The sequence below is a fragment of the Hippopotamus amphibius genome, chromosome 8, assembly GCF_030028045.1.
Source record: "Hippopotamus amphibius kiboko isolate mHipAmp2 chromosome 8, mHipAmp2.hap2, whole genome shotgun sequence".
NCBI lineage: Eukaryota > Metazoa > Chordata > Mammalia > Artiodactyla > Hippopotamidae > Hippopotamus > Hippopotamus amphibius.
The window spans coordinates 11481999-11501017 of NC_080193.1; the positions used below are offsets into that span (position 1 = coordinate 11481999).

Consider the following 19019-nt stretch of genomic DNA (forward strand, 5'->3'; position numbering starts at 1 on the left):
ATTGTAGTTAACATTATACAGTATTGTACTAATATCTGAATAATCTCTAGCATAGTGTGGATTAGGAGTCACGAGTTTCTTAGCTTGACGGAACAAGGAGTTTTGTCCAACTGGGTGGATGCCTGTCTTACAGATGATAAGTTAATCAATGTACTTATATACAGGGGAAAGTGCTGACTTAGGAAAATGGTGGCTGGTTACCTGAACCTCAGACCCTATCTTGATTGTCTCTTTGAAGCCTCCAAGTGCACATAGTGCAGCGACAGCCTGGCGGGCGATTCGCTGAAGTTTCGCGAGTTTTCTGCCACTACTGCTGCCATTTTCCAGAATGCTTTCTGCATATTTCCCCAACTGTGGAATGTACATCAGCGCACGAGACAGAACCTAAACACAAGAAGCAGCCCATGCAGTAGGAGTTAAAGCTTTGGTCATTTTGATACTAAAGGTGAGGCAGTGTCTACAACAGTGCCTGGGTCCCATGTACTAAAGGAACTCCGGATATGGGAGGGATGAAATAATTATCAGGTATGACCACTGATGCTCTTGGCCTATTTGCCTTATGTAATTGGACAGAACTGGAAATACACAACCTCAAAATATGGGAGAATCAAACACTGTTAATAAAACCCCTAAATGAAAGCAAACACTTACCTGCAAGAAAACCATAACAGCATACTGCCTACATCTCAACACCCAATTACCTTTAGGATATGTTATAAGGTGTTCACATGAAGAATGACTGGGAAAAGGGAAATCGATTACCAAACTCTAGCTTTCAGGAAACTGGACTCTTGTTTGTAAAGATGCATTACTGACAGAGCACTTGGGGAGTGTAAACCACACAGAGGCCTCCCTAGGACTTAGTGAGTACACTTAACAAATCCAATAAACCAAGGCTGCGTGACTTCCTAATGTTGGCACCAATCAAACACAAGCAAGGAGAAACAAGGCGTGCCACTCTTTCCCTGAGAATACGGGCCTGCCTTCTGTGAAATCAGAACTGGCACTGACAGGAGATGTGGGTTAACAGAGTTGAAACTACAAAATTGAAGCAAATATCAGGGGAAACACAGTTAACAAGTATATCTGGCCAATTTGGGAACTTTCTCTTTGTTAAAATGTCCCTTGCTAGAACAGAACATTAACTTCTGTCGTGCTTCCTCCTTTAAGCAGTAACAGGGTACTAACCTTCTCTGCTGTCGTGGTCCATATTTGAGCAGCGTTTGACTCAGGCGCCATCAACAAGCTGTGAAGCAGGGCGATCACTTCTGCAGCCATGCTGTTCGCCACATGCCCACTGATGAAAGGGCGGACGGGGTCGGTCCTGCAAGTGTCAACAGGAAATAGTGTCGATGCCCAGTGATGGTGAAGAAGGCAGAGGAGTGGCTTTAGGCTTGGCACCAGTTGGAAACATTTTCTAGTTATAAATACTAGAAAAAGTAAGTTTTGGTGACCCCCATTCTTTCTGGTAACTGAAGAAGCCTTGGAAACAATGGACCTCAAACCTTTAACTGTATAAACCATCGCGACCAAGGAAAGAGACCACACTACATCTGCCGCTGGCTGACAAGCATAGAACCTCACAGAAACTTCTCAGGGGCAACACGCCTTTATCCTTCCTCCGACTAGAAAGAAGCTTCTGTGTACAGTTGGGATGGTGACAAATATTGTTTGGATGAAGTAAAGGCAGCAAGGCCAGAGTTTATTCCTATTACTACTCAAAAAAACTAGCTGGACTGCTAGCACTAATTGATGAGTTAAGTAAAGTAGCAGGATACAAAATTAATGCACAGAAATCTCTTGCATTCCTATACACTAACAACGGAAGAGCAGAAAGAGAAATTAAGGAAACTCTCCCATTCACCATTGCAACCAAAAGAATAAAATACCTAGGAATAAACCTGCCTAAGGAGGCAAAAGATCTGTATGCAGAAAACTTTAAGACATTGTTGAAAGAAATCAAAGACGATACAAACAGATGGAGGGACATACCATGTTCCTGGATTGGAAGAATCAACATCGTGAAAATGACTGTACTACCCAAAGCAATTTACAGATTCAATGCAATCCCCATCAAATTACCAACGGCATTTTTCACAGAACTAGAACAAGAAATCTTATGATTTGTATGGAAACGCAAAAGACCCCAAATAGCCAAAGCAATCTTGAGAAGGAAAAATGGAGTTGGTGGAATCAGGCTTCCTGACTTCAAACTATACTACAAGGCCATAGTGATCAAGACAGTATGGTACTGGCACAAAAATAGAAAGGAAGACCAATGGAAGAGAATAGAGAACTCAGAAGTAAGCCCAAACACATATGGGCACCTTATCTTTGACAAAGGAGGTACGAATATACAATGGAAAAAAGACAGCCTCTTCAATAAGTGGTGCTGGGAAAATTGGACAGCAACATGTAAAAGAATGAAATTAGAACACTTCCTAACACCATACACAAAAATAAACTCCAAATGGATTAAAGACCTACATGTAAGGCCAGACACTATTAAACTCCTAGAGGAAAACATAGGCAGAACACTCTATGACATCCATCAAAGCAAGATCCTTTTTGACCCACCTCCTAGAATCATGGAAATAAAATCAAGAATAAACAAATGGGACCTCATGAAACTTAAAAGCTTTTGCACAGCGAAAGAAGCCATAAACAAGACAAGACGGCAACCCTCAGAATGGGAAAAAATAGTTGCCTATGAAACAACGGACAAAGGATTAACCTCCAAAATATACAAGCAGCTCATGAAGCTTCATACCAAAAAAGCAAATAACCCAATCCACAAATGGGCGGAAGACCTAAATAGACATTTCTCCAAAGAAGACATACAGATGGCCAACAAACAGAGGAAAAGATGCTCAACATCACTAATCATCAGAGAAAGGCAAGTCAAAGCCACAATGAGGTATCACCTCACACCAATCAGAATGGCCATCATCACAAAATCTGGAAACAACAAATGTTGGAGAGGGTGTGGAGAAAAGGGAACTCTCCTGCACTGTTGGTGGGAATGTAAGTTGGTACAGCCACTATGGAAAACAATTTGGAGGTTCCTTAAAAAACTACAAATAGAACTACCACATGATCCAGTAATCCCACTCCTGGGCATATACCCAAAGAAAACCATAATCCCAAAAGAAACATGTACCATAATGTTTATTGCAGCACTATTTACAATAGCCAGGACATGGAAGCAACCTAAATATCCATCAACAAATGAATGGATAAAGAAGATGTGGCATATATATACAATGGAATATTACTCAGATATAAAAAGGGATGAGATGGAGCTATATGTAATGAGGTGGATAGACCTACAGTCTGTCATACAGAGTGAAGTAAGTCAGAAAGAGAAAGACAAATATTGTACGCTAACGCACATATACAGAATCTAAAAATGGTACTGATGAACTCAGTGACAAGACAAGAACAAGGACGCAGGTGCAGAGAATGGACTGGAGAACTCGAGGTTTGGGAGGCGGCGGGGGGTGAAGGGGAAGCTGAGACGAAGTGAGAGAGTGGCACAGACACATATATACTACCAACTGTAAAACAGATAGCCAGTGGGAAGTTGTTGTATAACAAAGGGAGTCCAACTCGAGGATGGAAGATGCCTTAGAGGAGTGGGACGGGGAGGGTGGGGGGGACTCGAGGGAGGGTGGGGGGGGAGTCGAGGGAGGGAGGGAATACAGGGATATGTGTATAAAAACAGATGATTGAACTTGGTGTACCCCCCAAAAAACAACAACAACAACAACAACAAAAAAACTAGCTGGTGTTCCTGGTGGTGGCCTTTCTCAGAAAAACAACCCTCCAGCTACAGATGTCCACTCAGCCTGGAGGGCCTCCCTATTCGTCCCTCACAACCTCAAATCCACCTGGATGGTCATCACTTGCTGACTCGACTTTGGGAGCAACTACAACAATGGGTGGGTATTTTAAGCCCCCAGTCCTCATTTCCAGCAGGTCAAGGGGAGGATATAAAACTAAAACCCTCAAAGCAAACCCTTTATAAAGTAAGTCTGAGAAGGGTGCGGACAGCTTCTACCCTGTGAAAGGTTTTACCTGGCAAGTTCAGAGTTCCTCTCTCGGCAAATGGAGGTTTGGGCGGTTTTCTTCTTGTCCCCAGTGGACAGGCCACTGACAGTCTCCGGGCTGAGTGACTCCACGGGTGGCCCGATGCTGACGATGAGGCCTGACTGTGCCCACTTGGTTGCTTTTCGCAGAGCAGCTGCCGCCTCCTCTGTAATCACCTCACAGCAGCCGCCCTGGGGATCAGTTTAAAGACATTCATGATATTCCTTTCACTCTTCTCTAAAAAATCTGTTTCCCCCAATCCAGGCTCATTTTTATAAAGTCAAATATTAAAATACTACATGTAGAAAGTTAAATCTCCACAAACATCTCTTGTCCTCACCCAGTCAGAGATCATCGTTAGTCCTCCAGAATTTTTTCCGTGCAGATTCTGACATACATAATCACAGGTCATTCTACACACAGTTTTGATTTCATTTTATCAGTTATCAAAACATCATGAATGTTTATCATTGGTATGAACCTGATACCATATAATATCATGAATATACATGTCTGTATATATATAGACCTACCTGATTATTTTTTATAGTTGTACAGTATTTCATAAGATGAATGTAATAATTTAACAAATCCCCGATTTACGGGTACATGGATTCCATTTTGTTTTGCAGAAACAGAACTGCCAAGAACAGGCTTGTCTCTTCTCTGGATACTTGAAAATGCTTATTTACCTTCACCTTGGCAATAACGGGTACCATCAGTCGTAACTTTATCAGTGCGGCAGGTAAAAATGATACACTACTATTGTTTTTATTCCTCCCCTTTATTTATTTATTATGTAATCTGTGAGCCTGGGCATATTTTTATATCTTCATGGGCTACTTGTCTTTATTTCTTATTATCTATTATTACTCTTTTAACCTTTTACCCTATGATCACTTTTAAGGTATTTTTAGGCTGCAGAACTTTCTTAACAGAGCTAAGAAAATTTCTAGGTCAAAACCAGGAGTTCTCCTCTACATTTTAACGTGAATGATACACTGATTTTGACTAGCACTCTTGAACATAGCTTCAGTTAAGCCACTGACTTCAATTTCTCTCCCTGGGGTAACCTGACATTTAAAAAAAAAATTTCTCGTGAAAACCTGATGCCTGGGCGTCTTCCACATTAGGGTTACCTTTGTCATGTCTCGGTCCATTTTCACAACTTTCTCCATGTTGGCACCAGTACCAAGTCGGAAAGGCCGTCCTTCTGAGCTACTAAAATGGGAAGGCAGAGAGAGGCAACGATCTTACAGGCATGGTCACAGGTGTGGCTGCAGGCCAGGAGGCAACCCGGTAACGGTCAGGCCACCATTACATGCTACACCAGGCTTTTAAAATCCACAGTAAGACTCCATTTTTCAAAAGGAAATGATTCTTTATTGCTTAATTATAGCACTTTTAGGGGTCAAAACAACAATTTTTTTTAGCGTTATGATATTTAAAAACTTGCACGAAAATGACAAACTAAAGGGCTGAACAAAGTGACAAGCTGAACCTAAAATAAAAAGAAGGCCGGCACACAGGAGGCCTCAGCATGTGATCTAAATCCCAAAGTGAGGGGATTTTATAATGACGACAGCCTGGATTGGTGCCTTGGTGTGAACGACTGGCTCTTCCTTTCCAACAATTCAGCTCCCCCTGCCTCCTAAACCTGGCTCTCAAAAAAAGTCTTTCACCAAATTTGTACTACGACATTTCACAGTGGTCGGGAATGTTTCTTGGAAATTTCTCCATCTACGTGCTGACTTGCCCTGACCCCGCTTAGTCTATGCCAGGAGCCCAGCAGTGCTTTCGGTTGCCTCGATGGCAGACAAGGGACCAATTATGATGACGCCATCATTCAGTCATTTACTTTAAGAGAGGACTCTTCCATCTGAGACATAAACATCCCTTCTAAATTCCTTTGTGTTCCGTGCAACCTTCCCCTTGTCCTGGATTCTACTAACAGGGGCCTGTAGGTCTGCAATCTCTGGACAGGAATTATATTTTTACTTCCTTGTTGAGCAATCATACCATTCATGCTTCGATTAAATAAAGCTTTAAAAAAAGTTTTTTATTTCTTCACCTCACAGTCCATGGTATCCCTAAATTTACTCATGGCTGAAGGATGCCAATAACTGAAAACCAAGCTACATCATTCCTTCTCAAAGCCCAGGTCACACTGCAGACTTCGTCGGACACAAACGATACCTTCTCAACAGGGCTTTCACTCTGTTGGGTCTGGAGAGACAGTACCGAGTTGTGGTTAAAAGTTTGGGTTCTGCGGTCAGAGGGACCTGTGTCTACATTTCAGCTCAGCCTCAGTTTCTCCACAGGTAATGACAGGGATGACAGTAACAGTGATTGCCTCTTAGGGGCGTTAAGAGGGCTGAGACAGTTGATATCTGCAAGGGGCTTACTCAGCACAGTGCCCGCATGGCTAGTGCTCGATGGCATGCAGCTACTACAATCATCACCTTAGTAATGGCTGGAGAACTTCATGGGACGACTGGTCTTCCCGCTTGTGGATAAAGATGGAAAGCTTGCCATCCACTGCTTCACTCTCTTCTCCAGGATCTTTATCTCCTTTTAAGGAACTCTTGGGGCTGGTTTTTGTCAATGTGGTGTCAGGTTCGGAAGCGGTTGGAGATAGGACTGTCTGACATCCTTTAAGGGAACAGAAAAATTGCGAAGTTGTTTGTGCAGCTCCCCTTTACAGGGAAAGTACTGGCTTTGGAATCGCTCTTCCTCCCTCTCTCCTGCTCTGTCCCTTCTCCCCTTTCTCTCCCCTTTATCACAGGAGGCACAGCTTCAGTCACGGACAAGGGGAAGCTCGGTCCACAGGAAGTGAGCGCCTTGGTGCTATTCTCCCGTCCAGGAGGCTGCTCACCTGGGACCACATAATCTGCCAGCTTTGCTAAGAGCAACGAGGCGATCTTGGACGCTGGGTCACTGGGATCCTCCTGCTCGCTGTTTAGGGAGGGGACGGAGTAGCTCCAGGGCGGGAGCTCCACGTTCCCACAGTCCTCTACGCTCATCAGCGGAAGCGCCGCCCGGCACAGCTGAAGAATGATAAGAACCAGCTTGGGGGACGGGCGCTGGTCAAGCAGCAGGGAGAGGAGTTTGGACACACAAGCTGGCTGGCTCAGGATGGCTTTACCTATGTGACTCCTGCAGAAGGAGGAAGAAAAGGGCCACCGTGCTGAGAATGTTGAGCTACAGAAATTCAGAAGCAAGAGTTCCCCACATGAGGTTACGCAAACTGATGACTTCAGATTTCATGAGGAAGACACAGATTTGGCAATATGTTTTCATGAAGGATAACTAAGGTTTTTTGTAAACATCTAATGACCAACAATACTTTAAAAGATTTTTGAATATTTTGATTGCTGACATTTACTTAATGGAGAACCTATAGTTCAGCACGATTCACAGAGAACCGAGACTCAGAAACCCAAGCTAGGAGGCTTTTAGTTTAGTCTCTTATTCCTTTTCAAGATGTGTTTCAAGGCCAAAGATATCATACAGTGTTGTCCAGGCCTCAAGACTCTGTGATCTGCCACAGATGAACTTGTTACATGTCAGCAGAAACCAAAGAATAAGCGGCCTTATGTGGACAAGCTTTTGTGGGCCTCACAGCTCACACACCATTAGACTTCCACAGAATATCTTCTTTTAAAGACACAGCATGAGAAGGAGAATTAATTATAGGTCCTGGCGGATTGTTCTTTTATCTTGCTGTAATGAAGGTAAAGATGTTTTGTTACTGAATGCAATTGTACTGACTCAAAAGGCTAGCAGCTGTTGCCAGCAAAGTACTGAAGCAAATGACAATATGTTATTTTATGATGTAGATATTCACCTAAATACATTTTCACATGTTGAAACTAAATGCTATTTTTCAATGACTTTATTCTCTACTATTTTCCTTGAGGCAGGAGCATGTCAGGATGGCCTAGTAATTTAGATGTTTCTAAAGACAAAACCCCCCACCACCAAAGGAACCCCAATCACTCAAAGGAAAAGCCACCTCATCCACAGCTCCAGCTGGGCCTTCCGTACCTCGAGAGGTCATTGAGAAGACTCAGCACGTCCTGGAGGGCATCGTTCCCGGCAGCCTGGTTGCCACAGCACTCAGTGGCTCGGGCGAGGTGGTTAGTGAGAAGGCTGGACACCTGACGGGCCAGACCCGAGTGCACAGCCTCTGTGGAGCCGCCTTCAGAGTTCAAGAAAGAAAAAGCGCACTGAAAACCCCAGGAAGACGTGGGGCGTCTGCAGGTGTGGTGAGTCTGCATTAAAGTCCTCCCTTTGCCCAATTTTTCTTTAACCTGTTCAGTATTTCGTTAGCCATCCAATTAGTGTCTCCTCATTAGACAACAACTGCGCATAAAGAAGGTAACAGTAACTTGAAAAATGATTCAATGTTGGGGAAAGACATTCTTAATTAAAACTGAATATACTGCGAATATTCCCGCTGTTCTGATTTTGTAATAATCAGGGCAGGCTAAACATTCGCTATATTAAGACCATGCATGTGTCCCCAGACCTAGTTCTTTTCCTAGATCTGGTTTTATAAATGCTGGTGATAAACCAAGTCCGATTTATACGATGAATCTTATATGGGAAATGTCTGTGACTCTAGGTATCTGATCAACCTTGAGAAATGGCAGCACAGCTAGTGTAATAACTTTTGAAGATAACCATTGCTAATTTGATGATTACCAGTTGCCATTAAGTGAACTGTAAAAGTACTGTTTTATTTCCTATGTGATTCTGATATCATTAGAAGCATGCCAGAATAGACTGGTGAAAAGTAAATCACGCACAATTTTTCTTTAATAAGACTGGCCAGAGCTTGCTTTAAAAAAAAACAAACTCTGAATATAATTAATCCACACAAAATCCAAGAACATACTTTGATTAACAAGGAAGAATCACCATTTTACTGTGATAAAAACATCTTGTTGTTTTTTTTTTTTTTAGTGAAGCATAACTAATGTACAATATAAGTTACAGGTGTATAATATAGTGACATAATTTTTAAAGGTTGTACTCCATTTATAGTTATAAAATACTGGTTATTGGCAGTGTTGACAAGAAGGAAATGAAAGAGGTCTTCAGTTTCCTGGGGTTACTGTACTCCTTCAGGTGGTTATCGTTCCTCCCCAGCCCCCTCAGCTTTACTGAAGGTGTGATTAGCAAATAAAAATTGTACATATTCAGATTGTAGAACGTGAATTTTTAAAAAGGTATACAACATGATGATTTAATATGCATATACACTGTGAAATGATTACCAAAATCAAGTTAGTGAATACATCCATCACCTCCCATAGTTACCTTTCTGTGTGTGGGGAGAGGGTAAGAACACAGATTTATTCTCTCAGCAACTTTCAAGTATAAAGTATAATTAATTCTAATCACAATGCTGCGCATGAGATCTCCAGAATGTACTCATCAGTGACAATCTGTCCCTTTGAACAACATCTCCGTGTTTCCCCCTGCCCCTAACCCTGGCAACCACTGTTCTACTATTTCTATGAGTTTGGATTTTTTAGATTCCACATATAAGTGAGATCACTGCAGTATCTGTCTTTCTGTGTCTGGCTTATTTCACGTAGCATGATGTCCTCCAGGTTAGGATACTGTTTACTGTCATAGAGTAGTGATAAATTTTCATAGAACCATGCTGATGGTCTCACAGAGCCATGAAATTCTAATTGATTAAACCAATCTAGTTATGTAATTTCATATAGCTTTTCTTTCCCCTATCTAGCACAAATACTTAATACATAAACACGTCAAAGAAGAAATCAATGAGCCCTAGAAAGGAATTCTGCTCCTCACCTTCTTCTTTTTCCCATTCAACGCAGCGGTTGGCAAGCACCTGGAAGGCTGCCCACGCCATGGTGGCCACCTTCTGCTTCTTGGTTTGTTTCTCACTGGAGCTGGACTCGGTCTGACTGCTCAAGCTACACAGTCGATCCATGAGCTGAACAAGGCCACTGCGCACCAGGCACTTCTCCTCACTCCTGCGCCAGGCAGAAAAGGGTTGAATGAGAGAAACATAACTGACCAGCCCTTAGGAACTTCTCACGTAAGATTCAGGTTATCAAAGGGCCATAAAACATGTTGGTATAGTTCTTTGTCTACAACTTAGGATACCAATGTATAACTCAACACAGACATTTTTTAGAGTGATCTGGTTAGTTCATACAGAACAGCAAAGTAAAAATCGATGGAATCAACACAAGGTTACCGTAATATTGGGTTGGCCAAAAAGTTCGTTTGGTTTTCCATAAAAATAAAAGACACATTTTTCATTTTCACCAAGAATTTTATTGAACACTGTATTCACTAACTGAATGAACTTTTTGGCCAACACAATAGAAAAAAATACATTTTATCATAAGGGAATTCAAAGAATGACTTCATGAATTCTTGACATCTTCAAACTATTAATCAAGTAAATGTGCAAAGGCAAAAAATTTTGCTCAATATATAAGTAATTTCCTAGGGACCTAATTCTTTCCTTCAAACTTCTCCATTTTGACAATGTAATATAATCCCTAATGTGGATCCACGTGTCATCATGTAGGAATTCAACAAGGAATTTACACAGTACCTTTAAGTGTCCGTCAGGAGACAAGCTCATTTAATCAGAGTGATAGTGTCACCGGATAATCAAAACCAAAATATCCAACTTATTACAAATACTTCTATTTAATCAACTACATTGTGGTGTAACTCACACACAATTAAAAGCATGTCCTTGCTTACCTGGTGTAAGGTATGGTACACAAGAGTCCGATGCTATTTGCACATGCAATAGGATAACGGGCGCACAAAGACACAACAGAGGTCATGGTCTCGCCAAAGGCTTCCTGGACCTGCTCAACCATCCCTCCACAGGTTAGTTCTTCAATTCTAGGGAACAGAACCAAAGCTCAGGCTTCCTCAACCATGTCAAGAACAGCAATAGTGAACACAAGAGCAGGAGAGTTCTTCTGAGAAACCCAAGACTGTCTAGATGAATCCAGAACTGAAGGAATCCTGGAGGTGAGTGCTTCCCAAACTGCAGGATCACAGAAGGCTGCTGTGCGGGATTCCTATGTGTGCCTCAAAGACAATGCCCACACTCAAGAAAAGTCTGAGAGGGACTTTCCTGGTGGTCCAGTCTCTAAGGCTCCACGTTCCCAAAGCAGGGGGCCTGGGTTCGATCCCTGGTCAGGGAACCAGATCCCACGTGCCACAGCTAAGAGTTTGCATGCCACAACTCAGACCCAGTGCAACCAAATGAATATTAAAAAAAAAGAAAAAAAGAAAAAAAAATCTGGGAAATCTTACATTAGGTAAAGGTAAGCAGGATTCCCCACTACAGGACTACTCAGAACCTTTAGGGACTTCCCTGGTGGCACAGTGGTTGGAATCCGCCTGACAATGCAGAGAACACAGGCAAGCCCTGGTCTGGGAAGATCCCATGTGCCACAGAGCAACTAAGCCCGCACGCCACAACTACTGAGCCTGCACTCTAGAGCCTGTGAGCCACAGCTACTGAAGCCCATGAGCCTAGAGCCCGTGCTCCGCAAAAAGAGAAGCCACAGCAATGAGGAGCCCGTGTACCACAATGAAGAGTGGCCCCCGCTTGCTGCAACTAGAGAAAGCCTGTGTGCAGCAACGAAGACCCAATGCAGCCCATAAATAAATAAATAAATAAATAAATAAATAAATAAATAAATAAATAAAAATGTGACTACTAGAAAAATTTTAAAAAAAAAACCTTTAAGGTTAAATTCTTTCATATCTCTAGGAGCAAGAGAATGGCACCCAACGTTTCCCAAACTTACTTAATAATGAAACCATTCATTTGACACACCTAGAACATTCCATGCAGCACTGAATACTGTAAATCCAACTGCACTCGTAAGAAAACCAAGACACAAACAGATTAGCTAAGTGTCCTTTGCAAGTTCACACTCTGATTATGAGAATCCAGTTGGGACATAAGACTTTCCCAATGTAAAAACACAACCTGGGATAGATTCTATAGCAATTAATGTTAGTTGAAAACGGGAACTATCGGATTTATCTACAAGGATATACAACATAATGTGGTTTGTAATAGCAAAAATAAATTAAAACTAAGGCTTAAAAATAGGAAATTGGCTTAATAAAGGTTCAGGAATATGATGCAGTGCTATCCAAGCACTAAAACATCACAGGAGATTGCTACAGTTAGAATAAAGACTGAACAAAAACACTAAAACGTTAATAGGTTTTATTTTAGGATGCTGGATTTACAGGTGATTTTTATTTTATACTTTGGAATTTTTCACATTTTTTTTTTTAGACGCCTGACACATGGCATTAATAACGTCACGAGGGAAATGTAATGTCATGAGGGAAAAGGAAAAATGCTGCCAGTGTTACAGAGTAAATACTCTGGAAGTAAGAGGGAGTCACTAGTGTTACTCACTATGCCTTCTGGGCACCCCTGCGGTTGGGTGGGCGTGTGACTAGTCTGACCAGTGACCCTGAGCTCTGACAAGGGGCCTGACAGCTTTCGAGATGGTGGTCTCCTCCTCTGTCCTGGGCTCTCTGTGATTACCATGGGCCAAGATGGACCTGTGGTGGACACGAGCAAGAACCAAAAATTTTGTTTCTTTAAGCCACTGAGATTCTGGAGTTGTTTGTTTCCAAAGAATAACCTGGCTTCTCCTGACTGACACAGAAATTTCTCAAGATACACGCTAGCTCTTAGTTCTCATCTTCCTCCAGCCATTGCCTCTGCTTCTTGGCCAGAATTCCTCAGAGCTGTTAGGAGGCACAAGCAGCCTCCAACCGTTCTAGTCCAGTCCTTGTAGAGAATGCTCTTCTATTTCTATCTGAATATCTCTGAAGCCCAGTAGGGCACTAGAATAGAAAAACTCCTCACAAATTAGTTATAAACCCATCTTTGAAGTATCTACAACTACGTTTTTAGAAATTTGATCTAATAAAAATAAGCACAAAAGTATACAAAAATAGGTATATAAGATTGTTGACTGAAGCACTATTGTTGATGCAAAAGAAAAAAAAAACAGAAAGAAGGAAGAAAGGAAGGATGGAAGAAAGGACGGAGAGGGAGAATGAAAGAGAGAAAGAAACAGCAAATAAACCTACGTGTCCATCAGCAGCGGGTGAGTTAAAGAAAATATAGCCATCCATACAATGGAGGTCCATGAAGTTCTTAAAAGCTATAAAGCAGATCTATACATATTAACATGAAAAGATACAGCTATCCAAGATATATTGAGGTAAACAGCTGATTACAATAAGGCATGTATAATACAATCTGAACTGAATTTTTAAAAAATCACACACACACTTAAGAGAATGAAATAGCTATTTATGTAGGTCTAGTTGATACAACAAGCTCTTAATGAACAGAGTGGAATTTAGGAAGGGAAGGTGAGTAAGGAGACTTTTACTTTCTGTTATGTGTGCTGAATTTTTAAATTAAATCATGTGCCAGTTTTATAACAATATATTATTTTAAGGGACAACATTAAAATACCACCGTCAGGGCTTCCTAGGTGGCGCAGTGGTTAAGAATCCGCCTGACAATGCAGAGGTCACGGGTTCGATCCCAGCTCCAGGAAGATCCCACATGCCACGGAGCAACTAAGCCCGTGTGCCCAAAAAACAAAAAAATTTACCACTGTCTAAGACCTGGCCCCAAGAGTAATCTTTCGAATGGCTTTTGCCCATTCCAGACAGGACAGTATACACTAACAGAAACAACTGACCTGGGTCCTCCTTGAAGGACCATAGTCACTGGACCCACAAGGTGCGTCACTCCCCCGACTCGCACGGCAGCCGTCAGCAATTCCCGCATGTGCACCAGGGCCTGCTTGCGAGTGTTTCCCCGCCGCCACCTTGTCTGCGCGGCCAAAAGGAAGCTGCTGCTGGACACCTGAAACGCATGAGAAGGAAGTGCCCCTGACGCCTGCTGTCATAGGACCCCTCGTGCTATTCATCTGTGGTCGGCAAAATGTGACGTACAGCTTGGTCAGGGTTGGTGCCGATGAAAGCAAACAGCTGCCCCAGCAGGACGCTGTAGGTGGGCTTGTCCCTGCTGTCCTCGGTGGCCAATGACTGCAGGAGCGTGAAGGAGCTGCTGCGGTGGCTGGTCACGTGGCGCCGCCTACGGCCAAATAAGAAACCCGCTCAGGGAGCCTGTCGTGATGGACGCGTTCAGCTGCACGTGGGAATCCGACCTTGGCCATCAGCAATTTACCTCTGATTTGCTCTAGTAAATTCCAAATCTTCATTACCAATCATTTCCAGGTCAGAAGGAGCTGACATGCTGCGAAGGAAAACAGGCTGCCGCACAGCATGAGATATCACCTTTGTTTCAGAGGCTGATTTACAAGCTGGAACGGAAAGGAAGAAAAAGGTTGACATACCTGCTATCCTATTTGCTGAGGATGGCAGCCGCAGCGAAAAGTAACAAGAACTACTAAACTGTCTAAGAGGATCTTCGCCTTCCATGAGATCGGCCACCAGGCCAGCTGGCACAGCACACAGAGGATGTTTAGGCCAACTTTTAAAAATCTTGAATAGTCAGGTTTAAATCCTCAAATATTAAGGTTGAAAATTACTTTAGCTGAAGAAGTAAACTCTTTTTATTAAATTGGGTTTCCAAACAAAGGCTGAAAAATTCACTTAAGTTCATAAACTAGCAGTGTTAACTTTAATATTAAGCAATCTAAAAAGCAAGAGAGGACAGAGAAAGTAATTTCTGGAAGCAAAAAATCTCAATTCAAATAAATCCAGATTTTTTTTTTTTTTAAGAGAAGGCCTTTGTTCCCCCTTTAATCCTGGATTTATTCAGCTGACTTAACTGCCATTTGGTGATACCTTTGTTTTGATCATAGTTGGTATGAATAAATATCACACTTTAGCTAGAATCTGACAGGTCCTTCCTATAAGATTTATACTCCTATACAGGAAAGAGTTGTTTTGTAAAAGAACACTTTAAGAGGACTGGGGCGGGGAGGGTGGGGGGGACTCGAGGGGGGGGAGTCAAGGAAGGGACGGAATACGGGGATATGTGTATAAAAACAGATGATTGAACTTTGTGTACCCCCAAAAAATAAAAAAAAATTAAAAAAAAACACTTTAATGTACGCAACACTGTTACGAAGATTGGCTAAGGAAAAAAGATGTTTAGAAAGTTGAGGCCATTTTGAATCTGTCTTAAGCATGGTTACATAGCTTCACTCTCAAAAAATATGTATAATTTTTGAAGATGTTATCTCTTAGGAAACTAGTGGTTCATCATCTCTGATGCCAAGAGCCTCTTGGAAAGCACCACCAGCCTTACTAAGTAGGTAAGTCTTTTATGGAATCTTTAATGAACAAGGGCTAACATGGCCAGGGACATGGTGAGGTTGACCATCTTGGCATGTGATCACACAGCACACCTGGTGCACTTCCCCTGATATTCTCAGGGAAGGGGACCATATTACTGGGGTCAGAAACCTGGAAGTCATCCTAGACTTCTCTCCCTAGTGAGAGAAGCCCTGGGCAATCAGCTGGGATGCAAACAAGCTCACTTGCTCCATAGTGTCCATCGGGCAGTGAGGCTAGATAACATGGAATCTCATTTACGAATGTGTTTAGGGACTTCCCTGGTGGTCCAGTGGTTGAGAATCTGCTTTCCAATGCGGGGGACACGGGTTTGATCCCTGGTCAGGGAACTTAGATCCCACATGCTGCGGGGGCAACTAAGCCTGCGTGCTGCAACTACTGAGCACGTGAACCACAACTAGAGAGCCCATGTGCTGCAACTACAGAGCCCACTCACTCTGGAGCCCACGTGCCACAAAGAAGATCCTGCATGCCAAAAATAAAAATAAACAAATATTAAAAAAAAAAACAACCATGTTTATGACATTGTCTCAGGGCTAGCTATTATGGGCCCTGCCCTGTGTATGGGCCCTGGCTTAAGTAAGAAGTCTCATTGATTTCCCTGAGAAATGCATTCTCAGACTAACGATTAAAATGTGACCAGGAAAAAAATTAAGTGGAAATTCATGCTAGAAGGTTCCACATAATTACTAAAGATGAAATGCAAACTCAACTTCAAGTAAAGAGGAAAATAAGATGCAGTACAGGATTCACAATGTTAACTAATTACATGTTACTATGAAAATGACAATCTAAAAACAGGAGGCACTGGATAATAAAAATACAGGTCACTGGGCTCCTTAGACACTCCCCCAAAAAACTAAACAAGGCAGGCGATGAGGCATCCCTGATGCCCAGATGACTCACAGAACACCACATGAACTCAATGAAAAGCATTTCTTGGCTGGAAAAAGTAAAAGGCAAAATAAAAAAACGTTGAAATTTCCTTTTTTCCCTTTCTTCGAGTACACAAGAGTGATTTTCTTTTTTCTTTTTCCTTTAAGTAGCTGATGTGTGTTTTATGAACAGACTAGCGCAGAGAGCCTTGCAGGGCTGGCTGTCAGCAGTACCCGGTGTTTCTGCAGGGGTCCCAGAGATGCTTCTCGTGAGGCCGGACTGGGCCGCGATGGTGACGTGCAGCAGCAGCTCGGCTCGGTTCATGAGGCTCTTCACCAACGTCTTCGTTTTAGCCAGTGGGTGCGCGGGTTTCTGAATAAGGGAATTTATTTCTTGTAGGAACTTCTCCCTATAAAGAAAGACTGATGTGCATTTAGTCGTCCTCTGGTTTACCTAAACCAAAGTGTTTAATTACAAAGGATATGAGAAGATAGCGGGAAACCTAAGCAGAAGTAACCTGATAAACATTGCTCGCCTTCCCCTTTCCCCATCTGAGGAGGGCAGTGCTACACCCTGCGGCCAGTTTTAGTTCCCTTTGCCCAGTTTCAAGTGCCTACATGCTAAGTTTTGAAGGTTAAAATCAACATTTCCAAATACCAAATAAGTTCCAACCCTACAATATTTACTGAAAGCACAATATTTTTTTTAAATATCTAAGAGATGAGATCTTTGCATTTTGTTTTGAGCATCAAGGGGATAAAATAGCTTCACACAGTTACTAACATCACTAACCTCAGAGACAGGACCATGTTTTCAAGATCATTTCCATCAAAGGAGACTTCCTTCATTGAACACAAAAGTTCTAGTTCTTTCATTTTGTTCTAAAGAAGGAAAAATCAAGAAAAGATGGTATGCAGGATCTGCGAAAAATGAGTTTTACTGTATGTCTTCAAAGGAACAGAAAATTTCAGGGAGAAAACCCATCTTTGGTCCATATTTCTACACCAGAAGCACATTTGTAAGTTATTATTTGATATTTTAATGATCAAAAATGGCACGACTACTTTCTGGGGATGTCCTCGGTACTTATAACGCTGTCTTTTATTTCTTTTTTAAGGCTTGAAAGCAGAATTTGATAACGATAACTGCTTTACAAAACTATTAATCAGTTAAATAACTTAACGAGTAACTTATTCTTTGTATCATTGACATGTTCATCTAATCAACTTTATTCTAACCCTTTTTAAAGACTGGGTACATTTCGAGGTATACAACGTTTTAAGAATGATGTTATGTTATCTCCACACGCAGTATATACCATTGTACGATAAACAGCAATGCCCCAGTGCTGAGTCACACAACTTGCTCACCTCATTAAAATGGTAATCATAGAAGAAAGGCATGTTGTTCTCCAGTTTCCCCTGCATGGCATCATCAACCTCACTCTGCCATTTCTGCTCCAATTCTGCAACACTCTGACATATTAAAATATAAAACAATGTGAAACTAGATGCAAATTAAAAACAAATGCAATTTGTAAATCCAGAAATTTTAATCGCAATAATCTTTTTAAAATTCTGATCACTTTTTAAACTTCATTCAATTTCTAGGAAAGAAGTCATCTCCAACAGTTACAAGAGACATCTAAATGTTTTAACTTTCACTTACCTGCAGCTGTCTCTCCATGGCATTGAGTTTCTTAAATGTCTCTCCCATGATTTTACACAATAAATCATATTCCTCAGCATGTTCTTCTTGGTACTGGAAATTTATGAGGGACTGCAGTGCATCAACCAAGTTCAAGTGCTTAATAACACATGATACCACCATCTCCTCCATCACGTCTGGCTGAATTACCTCTCTGTGATCACAAGGGAAACTAGTCAGGTATGTGCCGTGCTCTCAACTTGTCAATACTATGTTTTATAGATGGAAGAATGTAAGTTTTAAGTATGTTAAATATTCATCACACCTTCTTTATTACAATAAAGAGGCACGAACATTTTGATGGCTTTCATAACAAGTTGGCAATAATTTAATATATTTAACTGATAAAACAGACATTGGCTGATGAAGGTAAAAACCAAAATTAAACAGACTTCATTTTCTACGATTTGTATATTTTGAGCTCGCGTTATATTAAAGCTGGAATAGGTCTAAGGCTAATAAAAGATCTTTGGTACTATTTATCTGCCAATTAATTTTATACAGTATTGTGGCTTGCAGTATTTTGGGTGTATGGACGTTGGGCTGAAAACAATGGTGCTTTTGTATTTTTTCATGTTAAATTTCATCTAATCTTTAAAGTTTTCTCTCTGAAATGGCCAATCTTGCCTCAGAAGGCAGAACAGAGGCCTGCAAAACAGACTTGACTTTAAGCAAAAATACCACACAGACATTTGTAACTGCAAGAACTCACATTCTAGATTAAAGACCATTACCATCTCTCTAGGAATCGAAAATAAAGAAATGTCTCTAGACTCTATGGAAACCAAAGTTGATGACTACTTTTGAGTAGAATGTCAAACAACCTGAGAAAAACCTAGAACTTGTCAAATGTTAGCATGCATCAGAATCACAAGGTGGAAAACTTATCAAAATACAGATTACTGGGCCTCATCCTCAGAGGTTCAGATTCAGTAGGTGTGAAATAG

The 19019-nt window shown here is 41.6% G+C and overlaps 1 protein-coding gene and 1 non-coding gene across 10 annotated transcripts in view; one reads left to right on the forward strand and one right to left on the reverse strand.

Annotated features, from left to right (window-relative positions):
• The window catches only part of HECTD4 (HECT domain E3 ubiquitin protein ligase 4), a 183147-nt gene that overhangs the window by 59222 nt on the left and 104906 nt on the right, over positions 1-19019 (reverse strand). For all 9 annotated transcript variants that reach the window (XR_009055223.1, XM_057747155.1, XM_057747153.1 and 6 more), the window contains exons 26-41: positions 18034-18226; positions 17736-17840; positions 17158-17246; positions 16599-16774; positions 14354-14489; positions 14119-14260; positions 13863-14029; positions 10855-11001; positions 9922-10106; positions 8137-8290; positions 6965-7245; positions 6552-6741; positions 5229-5310; positions 4078-4280; positions 1189-1324; positions 202-384 (exon numbers count right to left, since the gene is read on the reverse strand). Coding sequence is in view for 8 of the 9 variants with exons in the window: in XM_057747155.1 (XP_057603138.1) it covers positions 202-384; positions 1189-1324; positions 4078-4280; positions 5229-5310; positions 6552-6741; positions 6965-7245; positions 8137-8290; positions 9922-10106; positions 10855-11001; positions 13863-14029; positions 14119-14260; positions 14354-14489; positions 16599-16774; positions 17158-17246; positions 17736-17840; positions 18034-18226 (2569 nt within the window). In the remaining variant the exon portion in view is untranslated. The remainder of the gene's footprint in view (positions 1-201; positions 385-1188; positions 1325-4077; positions 4281-5228; positions 5311-6551; positions 6742-6964; positions 7246-8136; positions 8291-9921; positions 10107-10854; positions 11002-13862; positions 14030-14118; positions 14261-14353; positions 14490-16598; positions 16775-17157; positions 17247-17735; positions 17841-18033; positions 18227-19019) is intronic.
• LOC130859712 (small nucleolar RNA SNORA72) lies at positions 8534-8665 on the forward strand. The gene has a single exon (XR_009055270.1). It is a non-coding gene; the product is annotated as a small nucleolar RNA SNORA72 (small nucleolar RNA).